Source organism: Loxodonta africana, chromosome 1, assembly GCF_030014295.1.
Source record: "Loxodonta africana isolate mLoxAfr1 chromosome 1, mLoxAfr1.hap2, whole genome shotgun sequence".
In the NCBI taxonomy this organism is placed as follows: Eukaryota; Metazoa; Chordata; class Mammalia; order Proboscidea; family Elephantidae; genus Loxodonta; species Loxodonta africana.
This window is the reverse complement of record NC_087342.1, coordinates 134631875-134646991: the sequence shown is the minus strand read 5'-3', so window position 1 is coordinate 134646991 and position 15117 is coordinate 134631875. Positions and strand designations below refer to the sequence as shown.

General features: G+C 39.5%; 1 protein-coding gene across 2 annotated transcripts in view; it reads right to left on the bottom strand.

The window, feature by feature from the left end:
* The window catches only part of KCNQ5 (potassium voltage-gated channel subfamily Q member 5), a 628816-nt gene that overhangs the window by 24391 nt on the left and 589308 nt on the right, over positions 1 to 15117 (bottom strand). For both annotated transcript variants that reach the window (XM_003404395.4, XM_064287960.1), the window contains one exon: positions 13521 to 13629. In XM_003404395.4, coding sequence (XP_003404443.1) covers positions 13521 to 13629 — 109 coding nt within the window. The remainder of the gene's footprint in view (positions 1 to 13520; positions 13630 to 15117) is intronic.

The window sequence follows — 15117 nt, the reverse complement described above, 5'->3', positions numbered from 1 at the left end:
CTTTTTTCACTCACATATGCCTGGCACATAGTAGGTGCTCAGTAAAACTTTTCTAAGTCAGTATCCTGTTCTTGGTACTGTTGGAAGGCTCTATTGAGGACTAACACGAGGCCTAAAAGTGAGTTACCCTCTCACTGGTTTCTTATCTTCATGAGGGTAAATTACACCACAACAAAGAACAAAAGACCCCTAAAGTCAGTCTCTTCTGGTGCTCTTAGTAACTAGTAAGAGAAGTAAACCTGGTACACAAAAATGACATGCCCCAATAATACCACTAGAGGGTGGAAAAGATGCATTACAAACCTAAATGGCAACTTGCCAGGAAACTGAAGGCGGTCTGAGCATACAATTTTCTGAGCGTGGAGAAGTAACTAAAGCAAAGTCAAACTCTGGGTAGACTATAGCTATATATACACACAAACACATGTGCGCTTATAAGGAAATGTAGGTACATTTGTTGTGCTGCCATGAGTTATGAAATTTTGCAAAAGTCTTGTTCCAGCCCTCTAAATCAGGGTAAAAACATTGCCTATGAATATGCAGAGATAAGAACGATTAGAAAACAGAAGCAGCAGTGACGGCTGCCACCAAACAGATGGCCGAGCCCGGCCAGCAGCCAAAGCATGTGCAGGGTGGAGAGGGCGCAGCAGACTGTGAACTGAGGAGGCACTTTGATTGACTGCAAAGCCAGCAGTACTTCTCAGGCTTGGCTGCTCCTTGGAATCACCCAGGGAGCTTTAAGAAATGCTAATGCCTGGGCCCCGCCTCCAGGAATTCTGATTTAATTGGTCTAGACTGTGGGCTAGAAATGTTATAAAACTCCTCAAGTGATTCTAAGGTGCAGCCCATTCTGAAAAAACAAACAAACAAAACAAAACAAAACATACCAGACTCGTTGCTTTCGAGTCGATTCCAACCCATAGTGACCCTATATGACAAAGTAGAACTGCCCCATAGGGTTTCCAAGGAGCAGCTGGTGGATTTGAACTGCCCACCTTTTGGTTAGCAGCCTGAGCTCTTCACCACTGAACCAACCAACCCACCCCACTGCCATCGAGTCAATTCTGGCTCATAGTGACTCTATAGAACGGAGCAGAACTGCCCCATTGAGTTTCCAAGGAGTGCCTGGTAGATTCGAACAGCCAACCTTTTGGTTAGCAGCTGTAGAACTTAACCACTATGCCATCAGGGTTTCCCTGAGAACCACTGAAATAGCGGTGAGCTTGGAGAGGGTGGAGCAATCTCCATGCCTCCAGGCAAAAAAGCCAAGGTGGGTTTTCCATAAACCTCCTGACTCGAACAGGTTAAAACCATTAAGTCAGAATGTTGGTGCACCTACTGTCAGGACTCTCTTCAGTCCCCAAATGCTTCTTGCTTCCTCTTCTCTGAGTGAGGCCTGAAATTTCATGCGAGAAGTAGTTAAGAAGTGTCAGTATTTTTCTGAAGGACCACCTTGAAGGGAAACCGAGTGACTGATCTACAGCTTCATTCTTTCAATAAATATTCATTGAGCACTCATTGTGTTTTCCTGGCTACTGTGCTAGGCTCTGAGGAACAGGAGCAATGACTCTGTGGGAGGGGGCTGGAAGAGTTGAAGAAACCTACTATGTGATGAAAGGAGCCCTGGTAGTGTAATGGTTAAGTGCCAGGCTGCTAACTGAAAGGTCAGTGGTTTAAACCCAGCTGTTGCTTTGTGAGAGAAAAGAGCTGGCAATCTGCTCCTGTAAAGATTACCGCCTTGGAAACCCTGCAGGGCAATTTTACTCCTATAAGGTTGCTGTGAGTTGGAATTGACTCAACAGCAATGGAGGAGTTTCGGGCTATGTTCTAGGCTCTGTGCCTAGATGCCAGGGAGAGATACAAGAAAGAAGAAATAAACCCTGTTGCTGGAGGGCTTCCAGTCTAGTAAGGGCAGACAGTTATAATCCAATTTCATTGTGAGATGGTGGGAGGCACAGGTTCATACAGGAGTGCAGGAGAGGGGTGTTTAACCTAGTCTGGTACAGGTGATAGGACACTATTTCTGGAGGAGGTGACAGTCATTTGCCCACTCTGTACCCCCATCTCATAAGTTTCTAAAGGCTGCTAAAACGCGCCCCTTATGTTCCCAGATCTTGTGCTTTTGTGTGGATGTATGTTTGTCCCCACATCCCTTTCCTTACTTTATGTGGATAAGTTGGGGAGATTTATTCTACTGACAGGCATTCCCTGACCTCCTTTTCCCAATTTTGAAACTTCTATTCCCTGATTTCTGACTCTGCAAGAAATCCAGCATCTATCTTCTGGCTTGAAAGCAAGGGTCCTAGGGCTCATCTTTGAGGTGACCCAGAGCCTGGACTCCTCCAAGGCAGCTTTCTCTCATTTTTTTTAGAGGTTGGTCAAGGGATGATGTTGATCATGGAGCAAATTCAGCAGACAACTAGGACTACTGAATTCGATGATCTGGTTCACTATTAAAGGTGTCTATGTTACTTGTTTGGAAGTGTTATTAATACTATTTTCCTGTTAATACATAAGTATGACTTGATAACACAGATTTTCTTTTAATACATAATTATGATTAGATAATACAGATTTGCACTCTGTATACAGCCAGAATTGAGGAGTCCCTCAACAAATGGTTAAGCATTGGGCTACTAACTGAAAGGTTGGTGTTTTGAACGCACCTAGAGGTGCCTCTGAGAAAAGGCCTGGCAATTTGCTTCTGAAAGGTCACAGTCTTGAAAACCCTGTAGAGCAAAGTTATATTCTGAAACACATGTGGTCATCATGAGCCAGAATCAACTTGATGGCAACTGGTATACAGTATTTAGGCTGAAAGACTGAAAAAATGATAGAATTATATGCCCAAGACTCCTCCACTCTTCTTTTATCTCAGATTGGGCAGTGACTAAAGAAACTCAGCAATTCCTGGACACACAGGCCAGTCTCATTTTCTTGCCTTCAACTCTTAATACAGACATGTTAATTAGCTCCACTTTTGTATAATCTGCAGGGGCAAGCAAATATTCCATTTGACTGACTCACGGCATTGGGACAATTTCTGTGGTCATAGTTCTTCCACCAATGGGAGTAGGGTTGGTCTTCTAATGCTTGTTATTATTATTCTTTACATTTAAGATTTAGTAGGTTCTTCTTTTTTTTTTTTTTTTCTGTTGGGGTTTCTTTTTAGGGGATAACCCCCCATAAACTCAGTTGCCATAGGGTCAACTCTGACTGATGGTGACCTCATGTGTGTCAGAGTAGAACAGTGCTCCATAGGACACTGAATGGCTGATTTTTCGGAACAGACACTAGGCCTTTCTTCTGAAGTGTCTCTGGGTGGACTTGAACCTCTGATCTTTCGATTAGCAGCATACTGCTTAACCGTTTGCACTACCCAGGGACCCCTTTGAAGGCATAACAGTAGAAAAACCCAAGTAAGAACTTCTGGGCCCAAGTAAGCCTGTAAGTGATTCACTTTGTTTACTTTAAATTTGGGAATTTTGTTTTCCTAGTATAAAATCCTGGATAAATTTAAAGTCTGAAATGAATAAGTAAACAAACAAAGTGCCCCAAAGTGTTGATTTCTCTTGAATATTTTTAGTCATGGCAATGAATAGGAGATTCTGTTTAAATTATAACCAAATAAAAGGTTAAAAATCAGCTGATGTGAAGTAAGTGGAGATCACAGGATAGAATTTTGCAAGACCGATGACTTACTCATTGGAAATACCTTTTTCAACAACACGAACAGTGACTATACACACGGGCCTCACTGGATGGAATACACAGGAATCAAATAGACTACATCTGTGGAAAGAGATGGAAAGGCTTAACATTATCAATCAGAACAAGGCCAGGGGCTGACTATGAAACAGACCATCAAGTGCTCATATGCAAGTTTAAGTTGAAACTGAAGAAAATTAAAACAAGTCCATAAGAGACAAAGTACAACCTTGAGCATATCCCACCTGAATTAGAGACCATCTCAAGAAACAGATTTGATGTGTTCAATGCTAATGATTGAAAATCAGATGAGTTCGGGATGACATTAAGGACATTGTACATAAAGAAAGCAAAACGTCATTAAAAAGACAGGAAAGAAAGAAAAGACCCAAATGGATGTCAGAAGAGCCTCTGAAACTTGCTCTCGAAAGTAGAGTAGCTAAAGCAAATGGAAGAAATGATAAAGTAAAAGAGCTGAACAAAGTATTTCAAAGGGCAGCTTGAGAAGACAAAGTGAAGTATTATAATGAAATGTGCAAAGACCTGGAGTTAGAAAACCAAAAAGAAAGAACATGATCAGTATTTCTCAACCTGAAAGAAAAAGTTCAAGCCTCGAGTTGCGATATTGAAGGATTCTATGGGCAAGATATTGAACAATGTCTTCAAAAGAAGGTGGAAGGAATACACAGTCACTGTACCATAGTGTATGATCAAGAACCAATGGTATTGAAGGAAGAAGATGAAGCTTCACTGAAGGCATTGGTGAAAAACAAGGCTCCGGGAATTGACGGAATACTAATTGAGATGTTTTAATAAATGGATGCAATGCTGGAAGCAGTCACTCATCTATGCCAAGAAATTTGGAAGACAGCTACATGGCCAAACAATTGGAAAAGATATCCATATGTGGGTCCATTCCAAAGAAAGGTGATCCGACAGAATGTGGAAATTTTCAAATAATATCATATGCAAGTAAAATTTTGCTGAAGACAATTAAAAAATGGTTACAGCAGTACATTGACAGGGAACTGCCAGAAATTCAAGGCGGATTCAGAAGTGGATGTGGAACAAGGAATATCACTGCTGATGTCAGACGGATCTTGGCTGAAAAAGTAGAGAATACCAGAAAGATATTTACCTGTGTTTTATTGACTATGTAAAGGCATTTACTTGTGTGGATCATAGCAAATTATGGATAACACTGAGAAGAATGGGAATTCCAGAATACTTAATTGTGCTCCTGAGGAACCTGTACATAGACCAAGAGGCAGTCATTCAAACAGAACAAGGGGATACCACATGGTTTAAGTCAGGAAAGGTGTGCGTCAGGGTTATATACAGCCTTTCACCATACTTATTCAATCGGTATGCTGAGCAAATAATCCAAGAAGTTGGACTATATGAAGAAAGTGGCAAGAGGATTGGTGCAAGACTCATGAACAACTGGGATATGCAGATGGCACTTTACTTACTGAAAACAAAGAAAACTTGAAGCACTTACTGATGAAGGTCAAAGACTACAGCCTTCAGTAGGGATTATGCCTCAACATAAAGAAAACAAAAATCCTCACAACTGGACCAGTAAAATAACATCATGATAAATGAAGAAAAGATTGAAGTTGTCAAGGACTTCATTTTACTTGAATCCACAATCAATGCACAGGGAAGCAGCAGTCAAGAAATCAAATGATGTATAGCATTGGGCAAATCGGTTGCAAAAGACCACTTTAAAGTGTTAAAAAGCAAAGTTGTCACCTTGAGGACTAAGGTGTACCTGACCCAAGCGATGGTATTTTCAATTGCCTCATATGCATGTGAAAGCTGGACAATGAATAAGGAAGACCGAAGAAGAATCAAAGAACACTGAATATACTGTGGACTGCCAGAAGAACGAATAAATCCGTCTTGGGAGAAGTACAGCCAGAATGCTCCTTAGAAGTAAGAATGGTAAGACTTTGTCTCACTTTCTTTGGACATGTTATCAGGTGGAACCAATCCCTGAAAAAGGACATCATGCTTGGTAAAGTAGAGGGTCAGTGAAAAAGAGGAAGACCCTCAACGGGGTGGATTGACACAGTGGCTGCAACAACGGGCTCAAACATATCAACCAATGTGAGGATGGTGCAGTGTTATGCTCTGTTGTACACAGGGTTGCTACGAGTTGGAATCAACTCAATGGGACCCAAAAACAACATGAAATAAGTGTGTTCTCAATGAAAACCCTAATTTATTGCAGCCTCAAAGCAGAATGTTGCCACACATAATTATCTTCAAAATAAAAGGAATATTCCAGGGAATATATTGGCTTATTTTTAAAATATGTGCTAAACAACCCATAAAATGTTCCTCTAGCAGCATCCTTTACTTTAACATGTCATAGACTTGGCTGTCAAGAATGTCTTCATAGTTATTTGCAAACAAAGACTCATCACCTCGGCTAAAATAGCAGAGATGCCATAAGTAAAATTCAGAACTGGCGATGGTTAAACAGCTTGTAGATTTAACAAAACCCACGAGGGCAAACCTGTGCCTCTGGTCTTTTTTGTGGAGTATTCTTGTCTGAAGTATAAAGTGAGATTTAAGAAGGATCCAGAGTTGAAATTGCATTTGAGGGAATGGTCAAGAGAATGGTCCCGCAGGTGCCTCTTCAGAATAGGAAGCTCACAAGGGAAAGAGAACCGGAAAATCTTATCCTCTAGCTCAGGGTTACTGTGAGGCCTGATTTGCATACCCATCTCAGGAGCTCTGAAATATCATCAGTGCTTCTTCACTTCGCCGATCAGATCTGAGCTATTTTAGAAGAGTTGATAAGTCTCGGCTAGTTATAAAGTGACTCTTCATGTCTCATCTATGTTCATATTTGAGTGAAAGATTCTGATAATTTTGAAAAGTGTGCTGTTTACAATCTGGCTTCAAACCCTACCCTTCTACCGAATTTCTCCCCAGAGGCACTGATGACCTCCTTGTTGCCACTTCAGAGGACTTGCTTACTTTTTTTCTTCAACCACTTAGTAGCCCTGAACGCAGTTTACCACTGCTTCTTCCTTGAAACCCTCTCCTCCTTTGACTCGTCTTATACCATGCTCTGCTGCTTTTCCATCTGTCTGGCTGCTCCAAATTTGTCTCCTCTACAGCCTTCTTTCCTCCACAGCCTCTTATATGCCTGTGAGCCTTAGAATTCTGTGTTGGCCACCTTCTCTTTATACTTGCACACGCCTCTTGGGGTGAGACTTTTGTAAACCATCTCTCTCTGTGCGGATGATTACCAAAAGTTTGTCTGCAACTCAGATGTTTCTCCTGGGCTTCAGATCCAGACATCCATCTCCTCGCTGGGCCCCACTGTGACCCCTCAAACTCAATTCTCACAATAATGCACCCTCTGCTCCCAGATGTACCATCCCTGATTACTCCAGCTCTTTCGCTCCATCCTCTCCCACCAGTAAGTATACAAATTCTGTTATTTCTTATACACTGAACCTGACTCTCACTCATGGCGACCCCATGTGCTACAGAGTAGAATTGCTTCATAGAGTTTTCTTGGCTGTAATCTTTATGGATGCAGACCACCAGGCCTTCCTTCCATGGTGCTGCTGGGCGGGTTAGAACATCTAGGTTTGTAAGTAGACCAATGCAAACCATTTGTGCCACCCGGGGACTCCTTCTATCTCCTAAGATCTCTGAAATCCTTCCTTCACTACTCTTCATCATGGTTGCTTGGCTCAGGTTCCAACAGATACAGTTATTGTTACAATTATAGTCCCCTCTTTCCAATCCATTCTTCACACTACAATCAGAGTCATCTATCTAAAGTTTAAAATCAAAAGCACCAATCTGATAAATTTAATTCTGTACTTAAAAGCCTTTGGATTCCTGCTCCTCTCTCCAGTCTAATCTCTACTTTCCTCATCCTCTGTCTTCTACCAGTGCACATGGTTTTTATCTCTAACTTCACCTCTGGTTCTTTGTAATTGCAGCTCCCTCTGCCTAAGCATCCCTCTGCTCCCCAGTACCTATTTGTCCACCAGATCTCTGCTTGGATACTCTTTCTTCCAGGATGCCTTCTGGAATGCTACCTCCCACATAAGTGCTGATCTTACATCTGCTTACACCATCCTCCACCTCTATTATTGCAGTGACACATTACTCTATGTTACAACTGACTCTACTTTTCTGGTTGCCCCTCAAGACTCTAAGCAGAGGTTCATCTTTCTTGTTAACTTTTATCCCTGTGCCTGGTGCAGAGGAGAAGCTCAGCAAGTGTTTTTTGAGTGCATGAACTGACCTCCTGGGGGGAATCTTTAAAAGAGTTTATAGTCAGGCCTCTGCGTGGGGTGGAGCAGGGAGAAAAGAGGGTAACTTCTACTTCTCACTGCACCCTAACTCCTTGAGAAGATCCCTAGGAAGCAGCAAGCTCATCCTGAGGAGGAAGTTGGAGAGATCTACTAGTAACATTGCCTTATGATTGGGGTAAAAATTGCTCTTCCAGCCCTAAGTGACTACTCCAAGTAATGTCCCTGCCCAGGTGGTAAGGAGGTAATGTCAGGAGGCAACATTGAGTGCTTTCTGGGGAAAAGGTGCAGGCAGACAAGGCTGTAAGCATTTGAAAGTTGGGAGCACCCCTCAGAAGAGTGAAAGGAGTGCTCCTCTCAGGTGACTCCCCACGGGAGTAGGTGGAGTTCTGAGAGGAGAGGGTCTACCTGGACAGAGCAGAGGATAGGCATTGGAAGCAGCATGCTGGGAAGGCACTAAGGAGCCTAGACAAAGTAAGGATAATTATAGTGCATTTACACAGTGCTTACCATGTGCCAGATACCCTTCCAAGTGCTTTGAAAATTTTAATTAATTTAGTCCTTGCCACAACCCTATGAGGTAAATACTTTTACTATCCTCACTTCACCATTAAGGACATGCAAGCACAAGGAGGTGACCTGAGTTACCCAAAGGCACACAGAGGTTGCCACGTTCCTTAGACTACCTTTCCTAACCTGCTCTGGGGAAAGGGCAAAGCCAGGGCAGAACCAACTAATGGTGCCAGTGTAAAGTCAAGCTGCGGCTTCAACCAAATAATTCTTCTTTAATAAATCTTCAAGTTTTATTTGTTTTGGCCTGGACAGGAAAAGACCGCATAGAGTAAAACAGAGCAGGCATGACGATTTTTGCATGGAGGTATTAAGAGAAGTTAAGCACATGATATAGTCAACAGTTTCCCAGCCATTTCTCTTCAAAATAATGAGTAATCTCCATTGGGTTATTCTGATTATCTTCATAAGAAGAATGGGTTGTACAATAAATTTGATTTGTTTCTTGATGATTGACAGAAAACATGATTGTATAAAACAAGCTAATGAGAGAAAAATTGTTGTTGAGGATCTCATTAAGAGTGGCCTCCGTCCTAGATGTAGTAATTCTACCAAAAAGATACTGGTAAGAAGTGTGTAAGCTTTGCATTGTGTCATCTAAACAGACAAAGCTCTTTCCCCAAATGCCCATCCTTTACACAGCACTTATATGTTGCCTTGGTGTGCACATCTGAGAAATTATCTAGCTAATTCAGTACAGGAAAAAAAGTTACAACACAATTTCTTTTGTATTAACAAATATTATTCTGAGATCCTTTTCTGGTTGTTTTGGATATGACTTTCAAAATTCTATTTATTATTCCAAATAAGACATATTAATTTTTGCATGAAATTTTGCCCGAGAGTCATACTTTTGTAGTGTCTACATGATGCCAAGCAGTAGGAGGAGGGGTAACAGTTAGTCAGTTCCTTCAGATATCCCCAAATATTCAGCTGCTTGACATTTTGAAGGAACATATCCAGGTAACTGATGGGTTTTAAAATTTTTCATCTGAAGATTTTGATGTTGTGCTTAAGAAAATATTTTTCAAACAGTGATAGGAAAACTGCTGTGTTACCATGATATAAATAAGAGCAAATGAGTAGAACCTTTTGGTTAGCAGCTGTAGCACTTAACCACTACGCCACCAGGGTTTCCAGAATGTTCTAGAGTTTATCAATTTGCTTATTACTTTACTTCCCTAATAATTTTATCTTTCCTTTTAGAAACTAATCTCTGTGAGTGGATGAAAGGAAACCTAACATCGTTTGAACTGAATCATTAACAAGATATTATGGATTGAACTGTGTCTGCCCAAAATATGTGTTGTAAATCCTAAATTCTATGCTTGTGGTTACAATCCCACTTGGGATTGGGTTGTCTTTGTTATGTTAAGGAGGCAGGATTAGTGTAGGGTGTATTTTCAGTCAATCTCTTTTGAGATATAAAACAGATTAATCAAGTAAGCAGAAGAAAGATGGGGTAAGATAGATCCTGAGACACATGGAGATCTCCAAGGAACCAGGAAACAGAGGCTGGAGAGATAAGGACCTTCCTCCAGAGCTGACAGAGAGAGAAAGCCTTCACTTAACAGCCAGCACTCAGAATTCGGACTTCTAGCCTTCTAAACTGTGAGAAAATAAATTTCTGTTTGTTAAAGCCATCCACTTGTATTTCTGTCATTGCAGGACTAGATAACTAAGATACAAGATACAGAGATTTTGTTAAAAATAAGTATAGTCTCCACTCTCAGAGATGAATTTTGAAAACACATTTTCAACTACTTCCTACAAGTCCACAAAATAACATTTTGAGAAAAATCTGTGGTAATCCTGGAAGAAATGTACAAAGCTAAGTTTTCTTATGAGTAAAAAACATGTTTTGGAAATAGTTTAAGAACAGTTGTTTTTTACTACATAAAATTAATAAGTGACATTACTCATTTAAAAAAGTCTCCAAGTTCATTTGAGAAATACGATCCAGACAAGTTTGGAGTCTGCCCTAAATCATCTCGTTGCCTGAGAAATCTTTATTCTCAAAAGTAACTAGAAAAAGGTGACAAGTAATAAGTCTTAATAAATGAAAATAAGATTTTCTTCTTCGCTCTTTGTGAATGTAATAATATTATTTTCTATACTCTTATCCTTGCAGTGAAATACATATTTTCGGTTACACATTTTAATTTAGCTTTTATGAGAAACTACTATTGTAAAAATTACTGAAATACAAAAGGCCTATTCAAGTGTTCATATTAAACAATCAAACAGCCAAAACATAACAAGGAAAATGCCAAAATAAAGTCACAATTTTAGAGAAAAGTAATAGATAGTTCATACCTGCAATGTGTAATATACATATAAAATATCTTTTCAGGTGAGGTGCAAAAGACGGGCATCTTCTGGCAAAAAAATCTGACCAACTGACCTTGAACTTATTTATGTAATTGAACTCCTCAGGAAAAGTCCCTTTTGCGTAAGACTCAGTGCTTAAACCCATAAACTCATTTTCAGATGTGCTAATTTTATTTGTCGGTCTTTTAATCAAATATCTTTAGAAATTAAACACTATATAGAATCAAAGAGTTCCAATTAAATTATTAAACTATTGAATGTATCTATTATGTTTTTATAGAACCCTATAATTTCAAAAGGAACTTAAAATTATATATATATATATAAAAAAAAAAAAAAACACCCAAAAAACTAAAACAAAAAAAACCCAGGGAGCAGAATCAGGTTATGGGGGAGAAAAACATCCCTTTCCTCAAGTGTCACAAAGTAGGAGGCACAAAGCTTCAGAAACCCACAAAAATGATAGACCTGTAAGTAATAAAATTTTGTTAAAAAATAAGGAGGAAGAAAGAGTTCTGAAAAGCAAAGAAATTCTGCAAAGGACTTTACAAAAATCGGTCAAGTTTCAAGAGGAAGGCATAATAAAGTAAATCTTAAGTGGCTGCTACACTGCTAAGCTAGCAAAATAAATCTATTTCATTTTCTTCCTTGCAGATCAAAATTCTTTTTATAGGTGGTGAGGCAAATGCAGAAAGCTGCAGAAGGTCTTGGGAAATGACACACAACTGGGTTAAGTATGATATTTAGGAAACCTAATCTGCTCCCACTAGATAAGATTTTATGGTACTTGCTGCAGGTTAGACTAATCTACGGACTGAATTGTCCCATCTTTATTTTAGGGTCTTTGATGGATATAATTAATGCATGTAAAGAATTTCACGGTGACTTCTAGACCAGCCATGTCCAGGAGAACTTTCTGCAAATGATGGAAATGTTCTATATTTTCTCAATTTAATACAGTAGCCACTAACCACCTGTGGCTATCAAGCGCTTGAAACATGGTAGTGCAATGGATGAACTGAATTAAAATTTTCTTTAATTTTAATTAGTTCAAGTTTAAATAGCCACGTGTGGCCAGTGGCTACTGTATTGCACAGTGCAGTTCTGGATCCTTTCTGTTGCTTTAACTGGAAGCTTCAGGCATCATTCTAATACATATCCTTGGGTTTTCTGGGCTTAAAACATCCCTAGGTTCCCCAGGGGTACAGTGACCATATAATTTGTTGCTCAAATCATGGCACTTTGAGAAAGACAGAGAATGTTATTAATAATTATGACGAGACAAGAGGCATAATATGGGACTCTCCAAGGCAAATTAAGAAAGTGTGGTCTCCCCACACATAGGGTTGGTTTCTTGAGGGTTCTCATGGGAAGTAACTGGGCTTTACTTCACTTGTTTTTAGGCTGCTGTTACAGATGAGTTTTAAAACAACTTCTGGAATACACATATATTCATCATACCATGATTTTCTTTGCCCCCCAAACATTTACCAGAATCTTTATAAAAAATTTCTGCTTCCTCGTGACTTCAATCATAGAGAAAGGCAATATCTAACTTGATACCAAACAACTAACAAAAAATGGAAATAATCATACTGATAGCTGGGATTAGAAAGAATAGTTAAATTGGTTCAGATATTTTAAACTTTTCCTTTAGTTTTTTGGTAAGAGGCAGAAAGAGCCAAAAAGAGCAGAGATATTTCTTTGTAATATATTCAGTATTCCCCGATAGGTACAAATTCTCCCAAAGGGGTTAAACTGGGCAGGCTGAATGTTGAACGTGAAGCAGTTAGTATAGTCCAGAACCTGGATTTTTTTTGGGGGGGTGGCCGGGGAGAGTGGTCCAAAATGTAAGCTGCTCTGAGTGACTTTCTTAGCTCTTGGCCATCAGTTGAGGAAACATATTAAGATCTGCTTTTAAAAGTTAACATTTCAGCAAAATGGGAGCAAGTCATTGCAAAACACTTTGTTTCCCATTTTCAGAACTCAACCTATTTGAAAATGACCGAAAGGGTCTTTTTTTTTTTTTGATTCAAAATACTGAACATGGATTGGAGCATCAAGTCATGAAAATAATTAAAAAAATCCAGTTGTATCTATAAAACTAAATGTCCTTAAAGTAACGAATTCACATGATAAGCCAATTCTCATGTAAGCTCTCTGGCATGGCTTGGCTTTTCAAATTTCACCCACCTTTTGTAACATACTTTGTGTTGAACACAGCAGAGTTTTGTATTAAGAAAAAAAATTTCAAAATTTAATAGGCATGTGGATGAATAGGAAAGTGAAAGTAGTTATTCCAGGAGATTTACCCGTAAGGGAAAAAATTTATCAACACAGTAATTCAAATAACCAGTAGTAGGTCTCTGAATGAAGGAACCCTGGCGACACAGTGGTTAAAGCACTTGGCTGCAAACCAAACTGGTGGTGGTTCGAACCAACCACTACTTAGGAGAAAGATGTGACAATCGGCTTCTGTAAAAGATTACAGCCTTGGTAACCCTACAGGGCAGTTCTTCTCTGTCCTATAAGGTCTCAATGAGTCAGAATCAGCTGGACAGCATTAGGTTTGTTTTATTTTTTTAGGTTTCTCAATCATTTTTATCAAAGGTTTTTACCAACCTGATGGCTCGAATAACAGTTTTAAGCGGTGGGGTGAGGTCTTCTACTGATACATCACACTGGCATCCTTTCTCATCATATACATCATCAGTGCCAAGAGCTGTGTCAGCTGCAAGAGAGAAGCGCCAGTTAAGAAACAACAAGCCAGCAATTTAAAACATGCTGCTGAATTTGTCTCACATAGGAATGCTTGTAAACCGAGGTCTGAGTCTAGCCAATTGTTTTTCCCAATATTATTCTTTCTTCCTTTTCTACAATCTCACCAATTTTATGTGATTTGACACGAATACTTAAAAAAAATGTTTTCCAGGGGAAGATTAAGCTGTTGACACAGTCTTTCCAGTAGTGGTGATAAATTTGTGTTGATCCACCCATGATCTTTTGCCTGGTTCTTCTGAAACTAACAGCTAGTATTTAAATAACAGCTGTTTGGAGCTAGGGAAAGTGTGTGTAGACACTTAACTTACTAGCCTGTATATACGGACACTGAATCCCATGACCATGTCCCTATTAGTTCCACACCCTGAACAAGTGAGCTAAGCAGCCAGACCCAAGAAGGCTGACTACTTATCAGTTCCTAGACGTGGAAGTCCAGGACAGAGTTTGCTTAAGATAGCAAAGCCAAAGCTGAAGGCAGATTTGTAGTTTGAATAAGAAAATCAATTCCTCATAAACTGAGCAAATTTACTTTGAGGTTCATTGCAAAGTTTGGAAAGCGGGCAGGGTTGGACAATTGTCAAATTGGGAAGGCTTTATAAAATCAGTAAGGAATAAACTATCATTGAGGCTGTTTTCAAAATAAAAAATATTGAAAACCAGTTAAAATTCCAGTAGTAGAACATGAGTTAATGAGCCCTGGCGGCACAACGGTTAAGTGCTCAGCTGCTAACTGAAAAGTCAGTGGTTTGAACCTGTCAGCGGCTCTTAGGGAGAAAAGACCTGGCGATCTGCTTCTATAAAGATTACAGCCTAGGAAACCGTATGGGGCAGTTCTACTCTGTCCTATAGGGTTGCTGTGAGTTGGAAATGGCTCAACAGCACAAAACAACAACAGGATACAAGTAAAATAAATATTGGTAGGTCTATAGAGTAAAATATTATGAAGCTGTTAAAAATGATGTTGAAAATTAATGACTGGAAAAATGTAAAAATATGTTAAAAAGATCTGTATATTGATCTATCTGGGACTAAAAATTGTTCTTTTTTTTTTGCTAAGCTGTATTTTCTAACATTGCTGCAATGAACATGTACTACCTTTGTAATAAAAAGTCAACAAAGTGATGAAAACACACTCATGAGAGATGAATTATATAGCCTCCAAATACCATTTTTATATGGTCCAAACTTCTTTGAAAGCTGACATACACTAAAGGACTAATTAGTGCTTTCTGTCTCCCCTTTGCTCTTCCCAGTGTTCGTTTGCTAAGTTACAAAAGGGAGGGACTTTACCATGGGCTGTCCTGGTTGGGTTCAAAACCTTGATAGGCTATTGGAGATCCATTCATTGAGACACTCATATTTTGAATGCATTTGGTGTCCCATTTAATTCGACTTATATTTAAATTTTTACTGAGTGTTTATTCAGTTTACTGTGTGC